The sequence below is a fragment of the Branchiostoma belcheri genome, unplaced genomic scaffold (genome assembly GCF_001625305.1).
Source record: "Branchiostoma belcheri isolate BF01 breed outbred unplaced genomic scaffold, Haploidv18h27 scaffold80, whole genome shotgun sequence".
Lineage (NCBI taxonomy): Eukaryota > Metazoa > Chordata > Leptocardii > Amphioxiformes > Branchiostomatidae > Branchiostoma > Branchiostoma belcheri.
Genome location: NW_017804465.1, coordinates 729,594 through 746,778, shown reverse-complemented (window position 1 = coordinate 746,778; position 17,185 = coordinate 729,594). Strand labels below are relative to the sequence as shown.

Genomic DNA, 17,185 nt, shown 5'->3' with positions numbered 1-17,185 from the left:
GGGGGGGGTTCTTCTCACTGCTTGAGGCGACCTGTATTTCTATATATTTTACAACAGATTTGTTTCAACAATGAACTTCAAAGTGCAAAGCTTCCATTGATTTTACAGACGGGTTCCATGCATGCTTTGATTTTCACCTCCAGTGCAGGAGAGCCATATGCATGGCTGAACGTTAACTTATTCACCGGTAAATTGTGCCCATTGTTCAAACATGTGCGATCATGTATAATGCACCCGGCTCACATTAACTCAAGTGCAGTTGTGAAGTGGACATTTGCGCTCATCCTCTCATAACTGTACCACGCACATTATTTCCTATAAAAACCATTATTCGGAGCACTCAAAAAGATTTTGCCCTCCGAGGAAATAACGTACAATTTAGGCTGCAATGCCTCAACCGAAAAAGGCCCGAAATGGGATTGTCAATATTAATACATCTCCGCTAGCTGTTCCCCTCGAGGTTTATAACTCTGGCAGTCGTAAAAAAAACGCTCTAAAAACAGATCAATGGAAAATACTCAAGAGCTTGTGATGAAATTCACACCCTGTATGCTTCAGACAGTTTGATAACCTTCTCCCTGCTGCCGAACCTTATAATCAATACAAATTTGGTACCAAATGACTACCTTTAAGTTAGCAGTTTGAAGGTTAAAGGCATCCAATGCAATTTCAGAGCAGCAAAACTGGACATATTCTGAATAAGGCAATCTTTGTGACATTGACACATACTGCTTCAGATTAGCACATTTCAATCAGTATTTCATATGTTGGTGATTGTTGGGCATTTAAAACTGCATAAGCAAGCCTCAAGATGAGGCCTTAAGGGCTGATACAGTTCCTTTGTGGCTGTCCATCCTAAAAGCCAGGTGTGCTAAAACGGTTAATGACATCGAATCATCAATATCTTCACAGGTACCAAATTACTACCTTAGCAGATTGAAAGTTAATACTAAAGCTGACACAGTAGCTTTGTGGCTGTCAACAACCTAAAACCAGGTTTGCTAAAATGGTTAACGACACCAAATCATCGATATCTTCACAATGCATTCCTGCTGCCAAAGCAGAAAAACATTCCATCTCCAATATCAGCCCCTATCATACTTGTGGTTTACTGATTCAAACTACTTATCAATATGGCCAAATTTGGTACCAAATGGCTACCTTAGCAGATTGAAGGTTAACAGCTGACACACTAGCTTTGTGGCTGTCCAGGTGTGCTTCGGTTAATGACATCGAATCATCGATATCTTCACAACTCCTGCTGCCAAAGCAGAAAAACATTCCATCTCCAATATCAGCCCCTATCATACATGTGGTTTTCTGATTCAAACCAATCAATACCCTTGTCACAAGTGATTCCTCCCTCATCCTAAATTTTTCTAGAAAAACCCAAGATTCGATATCTTCACAATTCCTGCTGCCAAAGCAAAAAATGCTAAAACATTCCATCTCCAATATCAGCCAGTATCATACTTGTGGTTTACTGATTCAAATGAATCAATAGCTAATGTCACTAGTCATTCCTCTCTCCCTGTATCCCTCTACTCTCGGGGATGCGCGCCTGTGATCCGGCCGAGCTATATTTAGCTAATATTGCCAGCAGCACCCGATAAAGCTCGGCAGACCGCATCTCTGCAATCAATTCCTCTTAAGGATGGTTAAGTTAATTATATGCCCTTTGTGTGCGAGTTGAGAGGAGGGTAGTTTGATGGAGTGCATGTGACTTGTGTTGTGCCGTTTGCAGCCCGAGCATCAGACCGAATATCCGATTTTAACATCATTTTTGCCTGAAACGGGGGTTAGAAGTGCTTGCATCAAATGCAAGTCTTTTTTTGTAGCAAGATTTTTATGGCAGATGCCCTTCCTAATGCCAACCCAAACTCGAGTAGGGTCCAGGATCCCTCTAACTGAGGGGGAAATACGTGTAAAGTGCCTTTCCCAAGGGCACAACGTCTGGGCACATGTCTGGACATGTCTGGGTCCAACCCTGGGGATTGATCCTGGTCTCCTTGCTTGACAGTCGGATGCTCTATCCACTTTAACACCACATTGTGGAATGGAAGCGAAAAATGTTGACAAATGGCAGCAGTTATAAATACAGACGACGAAACTAGATTCCAGCCGGTATCAGATTCAATCGGGCTGCATCAAGCGATATCTAGTCAGACAGCTGCGATAGATAAATATCCATTATGGTGCAGTGAATAGAAATATACATTAAGTCTGTGAGTGTTTCTTTTATTCCTCTTGCTTGTTGCGTGGTGCAGGCACAGTTGGGGCATCATCACTAGAAAGCTAACAACTTCTGCAATCAAATGTGCAAAGATTGAGTGTAACAAGCCGTTCGGTGTGATATACATTGTAGCTAGCTGCCTGCGAAGCTGGTGTGTTACGCCGAAGGGCGGTTATACCGGCTATACCGATACAGATACAGATCCTGCATTTTTCCTCTGGTCTCTTAGTGTCACAGACGATTTTAAGGTACTAGTAGTGGATGCTACCTGAAATGTCTGACTGTTTCCAAAATCATAATATCCAGTTGCTTGAGTAACTGCTTTTTAGCGTATTTTTACGCGGGGGCTTGAGCTGCCATTTTTATGCCCGTTCTACTGCCGGTAACGACAGGCGATAAAGTGAGGTGTCTGTAACGCTTGCCGTCAAAGCCTGATTTGGAGCAGAGATAGCCCACAGACAGATCAATGCTCACCCTTCAGCGGGATAAATGCCCAATATGACTATGAGGCGGTGATAAACCGGATCGTTACCACCAGTGACCCGGTAAAAAAAATGTTGACAACGTGTTCCCGATTTCAGTCACGAAAAAATAAGGGCTGGTAAGAATTCTGTTTTGTTAATTTATTTATTTTTTTAGGTTTCAGCTGAAGCATTTTTCTGATTTGCAAATAAAAATAAGAATTTAGAATCAACTGCAAAATGCTCATATTTTGCCCTGAACAGTCTGGTGTGTTGACTTCATGGCTCCTATTGTACCATATTTTGGGCCATAATAGGATGTCTAGGCCTGTTTTTATTTATTTTTTTCTCCGCCCGCCCGCTCCATTATTTTTCTAGAAAAATCCTTTAACTAAGAAATTAAATTGGTGTGGCCTAATTGTACAATAACTGTGATACTAATACATTGTGTATATAAGCTACATGTAGTTAAATACTGTATGTGTGCTTCTGTCATATGTCATGCAATATTCCAAAATCTTTTTTCTTTCTTCCTCATTCTGTGGTCTTAAATTGACTTCACATCAAAGTCCCTGCAGCCAGACTCGGCTAGACTATATTATGTCCAAAATAAACATGTTGGCAGGCGTGAAGGATTTGCAATGATATCTATTGGCAGGCGCATAAATTGTCTGGTCTTCAGGTGCTGGTTCATTGATTTTCACCCTTTCTGCTTTCCTATCACACACGGCCCATCCCTGTCAGTGCATTATGATGTACTGTAGCTCATCTTCACAGAGTCCATCCCAAGCAAACCGAGACATGGTGCCTTTCACTCTGATGAAAAGTGCATCAATTTTTTCCTCCAATTCCACTATACTACAGAAAAAAGCAGAAACTTTTCCAATGTATTTTTTTCTTCTTTTGTTTTCCTATGTCCCATCCCTGTCAGTGCATTATGATGTACATGCCTCATCTTCACTGAGTAAGTCCATCCCACGCATGCAACTAAACACATTGTATAATAATAAAGGGCTTTTTAGTGACTCTCACTGTGAAAGGTGCATCAATTTCTCAGATGCCAAGACTACTGTTAAAGCAGAAACTTTCGCAATTTTTTTTTTTCGTTTTTCGTTTTTTTCGTTTTCCTATCACACATGTCCCATCCCTGTCAGTGCATTATGATGTACATGCCTCATCTTCACAGAGTACATTGTAAGTCCATCCCACGCTAACCTAAACACGGGGCCTTTTAGTGATGTTCACCATGAAAGGTGCATCAAGTTTTTCCTCCAATTCCACTATACTACCATAAAAGGTATGTTTTTTTTTTGTTTTCCTATCACACATGTCCCATCCCTGTCAGTGCATTATGATGTACTGTATGATGTCTCATTCTCACTGAGTAGTCCATCCCACGCTAACCTAAACACGGGGCCTTTTAGTGACGCTCACTGTAAAAGGTGATTCAATTTTTCCTCTGGTGCCAAGACTGCATTAAAAGCAGAAGAAACTTTCGCAGTGTTTTTTTTTCTTTTTTTCGTGGTGACCTTTTATGAATTTATGACATCTCAAATATTTTCCTTCCTTGTATTAAATAATGACTACGCTTAAATTTCTGAGGGTCACAGACATCCAGGCAGTGAGAAACACAAAGCAAAGAAACTGTTCTTGTCACAGTATCTGCATTCATCATTTGGTATAACCGGTACAACCACCCTTCTGTGTAAAACACCAGCTTCACAGGCACGCGGCGCGGCGGCAGCTGGCTACATTACACCGAACAACTTGTTACACCTAACCCTTGAACATCTAAACCTTAAACATAAGTTTACTCAAGAAACTGCCATAGATAGATTTCAAAACTGTCAGATGATTCAAGTAGCATCCGTTGCTTTTGCTCCACAGAAACACAGTAAAAACCTTTTATTCCCTCCTACCGCGAAATATAACCACCAGAAAACTGATTTCATTCACAGTACCATCACAGCCACCGAGATATTTTTAGCACATTACACACTGTGAGCTTGATGTAAAAGTCTTCCTCCTTATTTTCTATTCCATTACCTTTTCCAATCATTGGATCCCGGATTAGATGGAAGCAGCATTTTTAAGGATGACCTGGCAAGATTCTGAAATCCCCATCTAGTAAATGGACATGATGTTAAACTAGTGTGTGTGAGGCCTAGGAAAAAATGTTGTGTTTCCTGTTTCAGACCTGAAAAAATTAGGGATTTTTTTTTTAAAGACTTCTGCGATATGTATATATAGGGGTTCAATTTATACAATTACATTTTTTTAACAAAGCAAAACTTTCATGAGGACACTTTTATTTTCAATGTCAATATTAGAAAACCAATCATTCAACATTTTATCACTCAGGTGTCAGATTATGGAGCTAGAAAAGGTTGGTCAGCTCAAAAAATTTATGTCCTTTGCAGGGGTCCACGCAAAAGAAAAGTCTAGGGTTGGCAGGTTTTTCTAAGGTTGGTCAAGAAACAGGAAACACAACATTTTTTTTCCTAGGCCTAAACTAGTGTGTGTGACGTGGGAGTCTCTTTCATTCCATTCAGTCTCGGCCTTGCGCTTTTGACTTGCAACTCATCACATCGAGTCCATTAGGGACTAAGGCACACGCAGGGAAAAGGAGGGACAAATCATTACGCATGCTCCTTGGGGGAGAACCGTTAACAGTGGGCCATTTGGAGATGGGTAGGGATGTACAGGGAACACTATAGTCTTGACAATCACAGCAAAATTTATTTTCCTTTTGATTTAACTGTTAGTACCTATTTTATTATGTTAACCAAAACAGAAGGAAAAGAAACGTAATTGCTTTTGCTCAGTTCCTTCCATTCCAAACACATGAACTGGAGCAGTCAATGACCTGGACCAGAAGGCTGTCACCATGGTAACTGGTGCTGTAGCAGACACCCTGTGGTGTTGGGTTACATGATGTAGCAAGAGATGGGTTACCATTATAGATGAATGTTGGGCCAGGCCATGTGAAGGTAAACATTATGCATTTTCTTTGCAAATGTTACCTTTCTAGTTCATTTGTTTGTTTGTTTATTTAGGAAGCTCCCATTAGTGATCATACATCACTATTCTTCCTGGAGTCCTTTACATAAAATACATTAACTGTTATTTACGTACACGTTTAACTGCTATCAAGAAAACTTATATTGATAAACTTCATATTTGCTTTTTGGCTTGAATAGGCGAAAACGAGTGCCCAACACCATATGACTTATGAGGGTAGTAGCATCAAAATACAGTTACTGTAATTCCTGATTGTACTGTTTAAACTGTTACAGTTATGTTCACTGTTTTCACTGTCACTTCTGTATCGTGAACTTTTCATTACTGTTAACAAATAATTCCTGGACTTTCTTTTTCCTGCACCCGTCACCACCGTGAATGTATAGTTCCGTGAACATGTCCATTTTTCTCAGACCGTGAACTTTTGCTGCCATGTACATAAAGTGAATTACAGTATGTGAAATCATAAATTGCTGAACTTTCCGTGTTTTCCACAGTGTTCGTGCCTGGGCCAGCGAGCTTGCTGACAGCCTGAGGGAGATAGTGGACACAGCCAAGTTCGATGACCTGTCAACTGTAAGGAACATTTCTTCTCTTTACTATCATTGTTCCCTCTGTGTTCAGGTTTCTTCTTTTTTTATTTGATTTTATTTATTATTATATTTACCAAAGGAAAACATTGTTTGTGCTCAGTTCCTTCCTCTTCTTCTCCAAACACTGACTTCTAACCTGGCCAATTTGTTGACATCTGTCGCCATGGTAACTGGTGTTGGGTTACATAATGTTGCAATTTCATAATAGGAGAGATTTAGACTATTGTCATCATATATGTGAATATTACATGTCACCATATATGTGAACATTATGCATTTGCTTCGCGAATCTTACTTTTCTAGTTGAAATTGTAACAATACAATACACGTGGGACACAGGCAGCTTTTGCTGGTATTGTGTCCCACACATAGGAACAAATACAGGACAGGCAATACTTATTTTCACTTGAGTTAAGTGAGAGAAGTCATGTTAAGTGCCTTTCCCAAGGGCACAAGATCGGTGGCATGTCAGGACTCAAACCAGGGACCTCTTGTTAGTAAAAACAGTCCCAGGCTGCTGTCACCAGGGAAATGCTGTTCTGAATAATGCTGAATCAGATAATTCGTCTGCCTGTTATAATTTGCATGTAAGTCAAGAACCTAAGCCAGTTAAGCCTACCTGACTCTCTGATTAAGTCCTTGTAATCTTCTCTAATTGCTGTGGATAACATATTAAGAATTTATAGTCATGTTTTTTAATGTAGCCATGTAAATTCAAGCTTTTCAATTTTTTTTAAAACTTTGTGGTTTTGTTGCCAAAATTTCTGCAAATGCACAAGCTTCCAAAAATAGTTCACACCACAGTAGCTAGTTCATACAAAGCACATTCGCTCAGTGCATTATCGGAGTTCTTTCACAGAATGCCAATAGCGCCGCGGCCCTGCCTTCCAACTATCTGGAGTCCCGATGATTGAAAGTAATGAAAAAGTCTGGTCAAGATTACCCCAATTAAGTGGCCCTTTCCAAGGCAAATCAATTTTGCGCGCCCACGTTGAAACGCAGGGCTGCCAGTTCTTTCATCTCTCATGTCCCTGTGTGTGGGCAAGTTGCAACGCCTTCAGGGCTCAAAATAATTTCTTCTGCATTTATAACCTGCATTAAACTAACTTTGAGACTTACTTGTACAAGACAAGTTTTATCTGAACCACAGTGCTCAAAATTTAGGCAGGGTAGACCAAACTAAAAACCATTGCTAGTATTTCCTTTCAATTCAATTCAATTTCAATAAAATTTTTATAATGATGATGACAATGACAATGAAGTTTATTGCATATTCACACCCCACATGGGCCAAATGCACGAAGTTAGATAATTGAGGTACAAAGGTAGAAGGAACAAGTGCTATGTCTATATCTACAGGATCTCTTCTCTCTTTGAGACATGTATGAACAAATTTTACATATATTTCACAGGTGGTAACAGTCTGAATAAAGGAAATAAAGTCCACAATACCAGTCTACATTGTATAGATACATGTAAACCTGGACAAGTGCAGGTTTAAGGTGTAGGTGGATGGTTTGGTTGGTTTATTTAGATCCACAATTAGCTTAACAATTCATATTGCAGCTATTCTTCCTGTGGTCAATTAACATATACACCTGACACACATAAAATAACTTATACAGACATAAACATGTACAGAAACTCCACAAAAACACCAAGTGACAGAACAAAGCTAGCTTACATGACCGCCATATACCTAAAATACCTATTTTACATTTCTCCAAAAGTTGTTGCACATTGTTCCATGCCTCTACAATATTATCAGAAATACCTGCAAATGCGGGTGCTGGAATTTCCAGCCCTGGCCCCTTACAGTCCACCCCCACAGTTCTGGACAGAGTCCAAGTCTATAAGCGGAATGCATCACTCTGACTGCCTGATAATGAATAGACTTTGGTCATTATCTGATAAATGGGACCACCTGGGTCACTTCTGCGATCGCTTTACCGCCGGATTACCACAGAACGTCCTTTGCTTTCTAAGAAATCTGAATCCTTCAAACGACTCAACCGATCGCAATCCGCTATATGTAATTGCAGACTATCTATTAATAATGTATAGACTGCTGAGATTTGGAGTGTTATTACTTCACTTTTGGTAATGGAAGTATTGTTTTGGGTGGCTGATTTGTGGGTTTGTGTCACTTCTGCGATTGCTTTACCGCCGGATTACCACAGAACGTCCTTTGCTTTCTAAGAAATCTGAATCCTTCAAACGACTCAACTGATTGCAATCTGCTATATATATGTAATTGCAGACTATTGATAATGTAGAGAGTGCTGAGATTTAGAGTCACTTAGTGTTATAATTACTTTGGGTATGGAAGTATTGTTTTGGGTGGCTGAGTTGTGGGTTTGTGTCACTTCTGCGATCGCTTTACCGCAGGATTACCACAGAACGTCCTCTGCTTTCTAAGAAATCTGAATCTTTCAAATGACTCATTCGACAACTGATCGCAATCTACAATGTAATTGCAGAATATCTATTAATAATGTAGAGACTATTGAGATTTTGAGTGTTATTACTTTTGGTAATGGAAGTATTGTTTTGGGTGGCTGAGTTGTTTGTTTGTGTCACTTCTGCGATCGCTTTACCGGCAGGATTACCACAGAACGTCCTTTGCTTTCTAAGAAATCTGAATCTTTCAAACGGAGTAGCTTATTGCAATCTGCTATATGTAATTGCAGGCTATCTATTAATAATGTATAGACTGATGAGATTTTGAGTGTTATTACTTTTGGTAATGGAAGTATTGTTTTGGGTGGCTGAGTTGTTTGTTTGTGTCTCTCTGTCTGCGATCGCTTTACAACAGGATTACCACATAACGTCCTTTGCTTTTCTAAGAAATCTGAATCTTTTGAATGACTCAACTGATTGCAATCTGCTATGTAATTGCAGACCATTTACTATTAATAATAGACTGGCTGCTTAGATTTTAAGTGTTATTTTTTTTTTACTTCTGCCAAGGTTATGTTTTCAGTAGTGTTTGTCTGTCTGTCTGCTTTTCTGCCTGCAAGCAGCATACATAACTCAAAAAGCTATAGATGTATTGTGACAGTCATGAAACTTGGTAGGTGGGTAGGTCTTAATGAGACTACAAATAACTAGATTTTGGGGCAATCTGCTACTTAGTATGTAATTGCAGACCATTTACTATTGATAATGTAGAGACTGCTGAGATTTTGAGTGTTATTACTTTTGGGTATGGAAGTATTGTTTTGGGTGGCTGAGTTGTGGGTCTGTGTCTTTGCTTGTCCTCATACATTGTAGCTTTGGTTGTATAGTGGGTGGGAGGTGATTTTGACAGTTGACTGATAGGGTATCAACCTGAACGTGAACCAACATACACTGGGTGGTAGTAAGTGGGTATGTGGAGGAATCTAGGAAGTACCCATCAATTAAATCCCACCACACAATCCCTCCAAAGTATCAACACCCCCAAGAATAAACACTTCCTCGAGGTCTGTGAACTTGAAGTTGAAGGTCAAGGAAGCCCAAAGTACAGTACTTCCTTGAAGTCCAAAGTCTCCAATTTCTAGTTTGTAATTTGAACTGTAGTGGCAGAAACGTAAGAACGTGTTTCAGCTGTGATTTACTATTATAGACCGAAGATCAATTATTGGACAGGTTGGCTTTCAGTATTCCATTCAGCCAAATGCAATAAATAAATGAGAGACCATCCATACCCTTTCTGTAAGTGCTATATAATCAATTCCAAGAACACAAATGGAAGGGGCATAACGGGGCATTTTTAAGTGGCCAATCACCAGTCATGATGTAAGTGGGTGTAGGTCATTGATTTTGTGCTACTACATGTAGTATTGATCATGCCTTTTGAGTGAGTGCTTCCTGTTATTAACAGATGTTTTACAAAGAAGAAATCAGAGATTTCAGATCCTGAAAGTGTTTGGGGTATCTATACATGTGAATGTATTGGAATGCACTGTATTCTATGCATGATCATGGGGAAATACCCAATTGAGTTACGTCATAAAATTGATTTTGTTTACCAAAGGAAAACAATTTTTGCTCAGTTTCCTCTTCTTCTTCTTCTTCTCCAAACCAAAAAGGTCATTGACCTGAACCAGACAGCTGGTGCCATGGTAACTGGTGTTGGGTTACATCATGTTGCAATTTCACAGCAGAAGGGATTTAGACTCCTGTCTGACCATATTATACATGTATATGAATGGGTTTTAGTAAGAATTAACAGACCAGCATTAGCTTTGCAAATAATACCTTAACTAATCATTCATACGATCGTATGATCTAACTCACTCCCACATTATACCATTATAAGTTTATATTTCATACCGTCAGATTATACACTAATACATTCCTGGCAACCTCATACAGCATCCTACCACCCAGGGCATTCTAGGTCACAACCTTGTCAATCAACTAACTGAAACCCAATTTGGTTGTATCTGTTAGTTTGCATCTGATTCAATTTTCCATGCATACATTGGAATGCAAAATATTTTTTTTCATTGCTGTAAAGAAGAAAAATCAATTTTACAAATCTCCTTTTGAGTGATTTTAGTAAGTAAAATCCTAGGTTTTTAACACAAATCCCAGGATTTCAACACACTTACAATGGATCCATTTTACAACGGTATCACATTTGTATTCCTCGAACATCGACTAGGCAGTTTGATAAGGTATCATAGATTTAACTTCTTAGTATAAAGAAATTACCAACATATTGACTTTTTTATTGCCCCAATCTTTCCATATGGGGCCTTAAAGCATTTCGCAGAATCATAAAAGTAACACTTTGGGTATTCTCAATTATTGTTTTGAAAATTAATCGGCAATTTGCCAGCACCCTTCATTATTATATATTATGCATATGTTACATGCACATGTAATATAATATGTCCTATGTATGGTAGAATTCTCTGTATCTGTATCAGATTCTGTATCTGTATAGCCAGTATAACCGCCCTTGGCGTGGCGGCAGCTGGCTACAATGGACCGATCGACTCGTTACAGGTAACCCTTGAACTTCTAACTCTAGACATTCTTAAATTCAAAGCTATCTAATGACAATGCCTCTATTGTAGGTAGGGGCATTATTATTCTCAAACGATTTTGTAACTAAGGAATGGTTAGTGTCCTTAAAAAAACACAGAATCCCTTCTAAACCATCAACATTGTCCTGAAAATATATTTCAAATGATGAGCTTCTGGACCCATTATTCAGACAAAGTGTGTAAAGGTTAGGTCCCCTGTTCCACAACTTTGAAGTTTCAAAATCCTCTTTGACAGAAGGGACAACATTAGACAAGCCAATTTGCCAAGTATTTCAAACACAAGCAAACAGACAGAAAGACAGATTATCATCAAACAAAACCTCTATACACGGAGGTAATAATTAAATACATTTGTATGTAAAATTGCCAAAGTGTACATTTAGGTTCACTTCTAAACCATGATTCATCAACACTGGCATGAAAATATATTTCAAATGCTAAGCCTGTGGACCCATTATTCAGACAAAGTGTGTAAAGGTTATGCCTCCAGTTCCAGAACTTTGAAGTACTGAAATCCTTTTTGACAGAACGGACAAGGTTGGAGAGCCAATGTGTCAAGTATTTGAAACACAAGCAAACACACAGAAAGACACATCACCATGAAAATATACCTCAAAATTTCGAGTCAAATGCCGAGCTTGTGGACCCATTATTCAGACAAAGTGTATAAAGGTTAGGTCCCGTGTTCCAGAACTTTGAAATATTGAAATCCTTTTTGACACAATGGACAAGGCTGGGCTAGCCACACTGTCCAGGTATCACCCACTCTATCCCCCACATTTAGGTTCACTTGTAAACCATCATCAAAACTGTCCTGAAAAACTGTATATCTCGAATGCTGAGCTTGTAGACCCATTTTCAGGACAGAGTGTGTAAAGGTTAGGTCCTCTGTTCCAGAACTTTGAAGTACCAAAATCCTTTTTGACAGAACGGACAAGGCTGGGCCAGCCACACTGTCCGAAATGACGCAGGCATCACCCACTCTCAATCTATCCCCCACATATGTGACACTAAAAGGCCTCTGAAAGCCTTTACCCTATATATCTGCCACGTTTACTTCTCGGTCGGCCCACAAATCTAATGTTGCGGTGAATTGAAAGTCTTCTCGTATGACAGGAATGACACGGGTAATTCGCCTCTGGTCAGATTGATAGATCCCCGTACGTCCTCTCGGTACAGTTGCTGTCGGGCCTATTGGGCTGAGGAAAAAAATGTTGTGTTTCCTGTTTCAGTCCTGAAAAATATAGGGTGGTTAGGTAGGGATTCTCTTTTTTCCTTTTTTTTATAGGTGACCACTAGTGATCCAACTTTGACACGTTTGGTGGGACCTGTTTATTTATTTATATTTCACGTGCTGAGCTTGTGGACCCATTATCCAAACAAGGTGTGGAAAGGTTAGGTCCCCAGTTCCAGAACTTTGATGTATTGAAATCTTTTTTGACAGAATGGACAAGTCTTCTCATATGACAGAAATGACACGGGTAATTCGCCTCTGGTCAGATTGATAGATCCCCGGCCGTCCTCTCGGCACAGTTGCTAGCAGGGGCCGAGGAAAATAATGTTGTGTTTCCTGTTTCAGTCCTGAAAAAAATTAGGGTAGGTAGGTAGAAATTTTTTTTTCCTTTTGCAATTATACACTAGTCAGCAATTCATAAGTCATGTGTCAGATCATTGTAAGGTCTGGAAAGGTAGATTAGCTCGAAAAATTTATGTTCCTTGCAGGGGTCCATTAAAAGAGGCAAGAGTTGGCGGGGACCTTTTGGGCCAAGGAAAAGAATGTTGTGTTTCCTGTTTCAGTCCTTAAAAATAGGGTCGGTACAGTGTTTTATCACTCAGGTGTCAGATCATGGAGCTGGAAAAGGTCAATCAGCTTGAAAAATTCCCTTGGGCCCAGGAAAAAAATGTTGTGTTTCCTGTTTTAAGTCCTGAAAAATAAAAAATAGAATTGGTAGGTTGGGATTATCCTCTTTTCTTAGATCCAATTATACAACATTATTTTCATAACTCGTGTCAGATCATGGAGCTAGAAACGGTATTTTAATTTAGCTCAAAAAATTTATGTCCCTTGCAGGGGTCAATTAAAAGAGGCTAGGGTTGGCAGGGACCTTTTGGACGTATGAAAAATCGTAGGATCTCCATGATCTGACACCTGAAACATGATCTGAAACATTGTTCGGTTTCCATCTTTGACATTGAAAATAGAAGTGTTTTCATCATGCAAGTCTTACTTTGTTAAACTGTATTGTATAGTTGGATCACTAGAGATTGCCAAAGTTTGAGGAAGAAAAAAAGAAATGAAGATAATCCCTACCTACCGACCTTAATCTTTTCAGGACTGAAACAGGAAACACAACATTGTTTTTTCCCAGGCCCTACATCCCAAGCTCTGTCCCTGGTGCTGAATTCCTGGCGACTGTTCGCAAAAGAACTGGCTTGTGTGATGCGGATTGATGCATCTGCTTTTTTTTTTAACCGAATTTAACATCATTTTTCCCCAACCGGGGGTTAGACGTGCTTGCACTAGGTACAAGTTTTTTTTTGAAGCAAGATTTTTACGGCTGGATGCTCTTCCTAACACCAACCCAAAGCCAAGTAGGGCCCTCTAACTGAGGGGGGAAATACGTGTTAAGTGCCTTTCCCAAGGGCACAACGTCTGGGTGCAAGTCCGGACATGTCTGGGTCCAACCCTGGGGATTGAACCTGGGTCTTCTTGCTTGACAGTCGGACGCTCTATCCACTACACCACACAGATGCCACACTGCTTCTTGCAATCAATTTGTCCTGGAATGCGTGTTGGGCGGTCCAGATAAATGTGGCTGCCGCGACGCACCCGTTCTCCGGACATCAATCCGTCTGCACGGTAATAAGGTCGTTTATGCGGGCTCAAGGACACGGGGAAACTCCGGAGTGAGACCAGAATGGGGTCAGACAGCCCGTTAGTGGTGCACGGGGCATTCTTTACGTTGTTAATTACATGTAGCTCATCCATTTTCCTGTCCATTACAACTTTAAATGCTACAGTGCTGTCTAAAAGAGTCAAGCAATAAAAATATGTACTTATAGTATGTTTTAATGTGTTCATGAAAACAATAACACAAAAACCTTGGTCTGGCCAAAAGATCTAGTACCTACTATAATTCTTTACCTTGTTAATTACATGTAGCTCATCAATTTTCCGGTGAGTTACCTTGAAAGCTACTGCACTGTCTAAAAGAGGTCCAGCAATAAGAATGGACAGTCAATTGGAATCATACAAAAGCAAAAGGAACAAAATGTTTGCATACATGTAGCTACATGTATCATGAAACAGACAACTTTATACAATGGGGCATTGTTAATTACATGTAGCTCATCCATTTTCCGGTGAGTTACCTTGAAAGCTTCTGTACTCTCTGAAAGAGATCCAGCAACAAAGATGGACAGTCAATTGGAATCATCATAACAAATTAAAGCAAAAGGAACAAAATGTTTGCATAGCTATCATGAAACAGACAACTTTGTACAATGGGGGATTCTTTACCCTGTTAATTACGTGTAGCTCATCAATTTTCCTGTCCATTACAACTTTAAATGATACAGTACTGTCTAAAAGAGTCAAGCAATAAAAATATGTACTTATAGTATGTTTTAATGTGTTCATGAAAACAATAACACAAAAAACTTGGTCTGGCCAAAAGATCTAGTACCTACTATAATTCTTTACCTTGTTAATTACATGTAGCTCATCCATTTTCCGGTGAGTTACCTTGAAAGCTATTGCACTGTCTAAAAGAGGTCCAGCATTAATAACATTGGACAGTCAATTGGAATCATACAAAAGCAAAAGGAACAAAATGTTTGCATACTTAGCTATCATGAAACAGACAACTTCATACAATGGGGCATTCTTTACCTTGTTAATTACATGTAGCTCATCAATTTTCCCGGTGACTTACCAGTACCTTGTACAGCCACTGTACAGTACTGTCTAAAAGAGGTCCAGCAATAAAATGGACAATTGGAATTAGACAAAAGCAATTTACAGAATAAAATGTTGGCTTAGCTGTCACGATTTCATAGTACAATTTATGCTTTTGTTGCTTTTTTTGTTTTGAATACAAAGTATTATTTAAATGTAAATATGTAGACACATTTTGTAGGTGTGGTGTACATGTACATGAGAACTTAACAACAAAACAAATTTGGTCTGGCCGAACGAACTAGTACCCACAATAATGGTGCAATATAGACTGATAAAACTGGGTATTACTTTTTTCCACAGTCAGGCCTTGTGTCCATTTGTAGCCCAACAGTTGATTACAATCTACGACTGCCCGCCGCTTCTCGTAAACATCCGCAAATGGACAATTTCGCGGTGGTGCATTTGACGAGTGTGTGTTTGGCTTGGTATTTCAGGTCTACAGAATGCATTCCTGTGAGTTAGATAGAGACAGTGTCCATTCTGAGCCATTCCATTAGCTGGTGTGTTATGCTGAAGGGCGGTTATGCCGGCTATGCAGATACAGAAGCTGGTGTGTTACACCGAAGGGCGATTATACTGCCTAATTCTTTTGATAGCCAGGCACACTGAGTTAGCCCTACCTCTCACCTCTATATTATACAGACTAATGAATGACTCTCAACGAACATTAAGTCCTCTACTTGCTTGACGTTCCCTACATTTGTATTGCCCAACTGAAGAAACTGTTAGGCTAAGCCCTTTACGGATAAGCCCCGCAACACGAAAACTTCAGCGGAGGCAGCATTAGGGGCTCTGAGTGGGACAGACAGACACAGGGTCCACTCTGGGCCATTTTTCTTGATAGCCAGCCACACTGGCTCAGCCAGGCCTCACACCCCTACAGTCTAAATGACTCTCAAAGAACATAAAGTCCTCTGCTTACTTGACGATCCCTACTTTTCAACAGAAGAAAATGTTATGCTTAGCACAGAATAGGCCATTTGATAGCACACTGAGTTAGCCAGGCCTCACACCCCTACAGTCTAAATGACTGTCGAAGAACATAAACTCCTCTACTTGCTTGACGTTACCTACTTTCCAACCAAAGAAAATGTTTTGATAGCCAGACACACTGAGTTATTCAGACCTCACACCCCTACAGACTAATGAATGACTTTCAACTTACTTGCTTGACGTTCCCTACATTTGTACTGTCCAACCAAAGAAAATGTTACGCATAGCCCTTTACGAATAAGCCCTGCAACACGAAAACTGCATCAGAGGCAGCATTAGGGGCCGTTAACCCACCAGGACTGTGCAGTTTGGCCATAACCGCAGATAAAGTAGGAACCAATTTCGCCAAATTGTCCCCTCAGCCCGATTCTGACTCTATGGGGGATTTTTACAGCCACGCTTTGCCCGGCCAAATCGAAGCGGCTTTAATCCAATTCCATTCCACTCTCTCACTCTGTAGGTTTTTCCCGGCGCAAAGTTACTCATTTTGCTCCGCGCCTAATCCAGTAGGGAGCGTCGCTTCATGACCTAAGCGAGAACGCTTCATAACGTCGCAATCTTAAACGTTAGATAAAGTTGGCGAGAAATACATCTTAAAGGAACAGACGACAGGTCTGAGTGGTAGATCGATGGCACGGACAGTAAAGGGTCAAGTTGGCGTTGATAAGTAGTGGGATATGCAGCTACATTCATCATTTCTTAACTTCTAGGCTCCATGCCATCAGGGCTCATCCATTTGTCAATTTCAGAATGTTTCAAGTTGGAGAACCTGTTGACGGATTTCTGAATTGATTCCAAGATGGCTTGTTAGTTGGAGATGTCTTTTTTTGGTGTGTGTGTGTGTGTGTGTGTGTGTGTGTGTGTGTGTGAGAGAGAGTGTGTAT

General features: G+C 40.0%; 1 protein-coding gene across 1 annotated transcript in view; it reads left to right on the top strand.

The window, feature by feature from the left end:
• The window catches only part of LOC109486502 (voltage-dependent calcium channel subunit alpha-2/delta-2-like), a 73,377-nt gene that overhangs the window by 1,613 nt on the left and 54,579 nt on the right, over nucleotides 1-17,185 (top strand). The window contains 1 exon segment of the mRNA XM_019790338.1: nucleotides 6,213-6,291. Within this exon segment, the coding sequence (XP_019645897.1) occupies nucleotides 6,213-6,291 (79 nt within the window).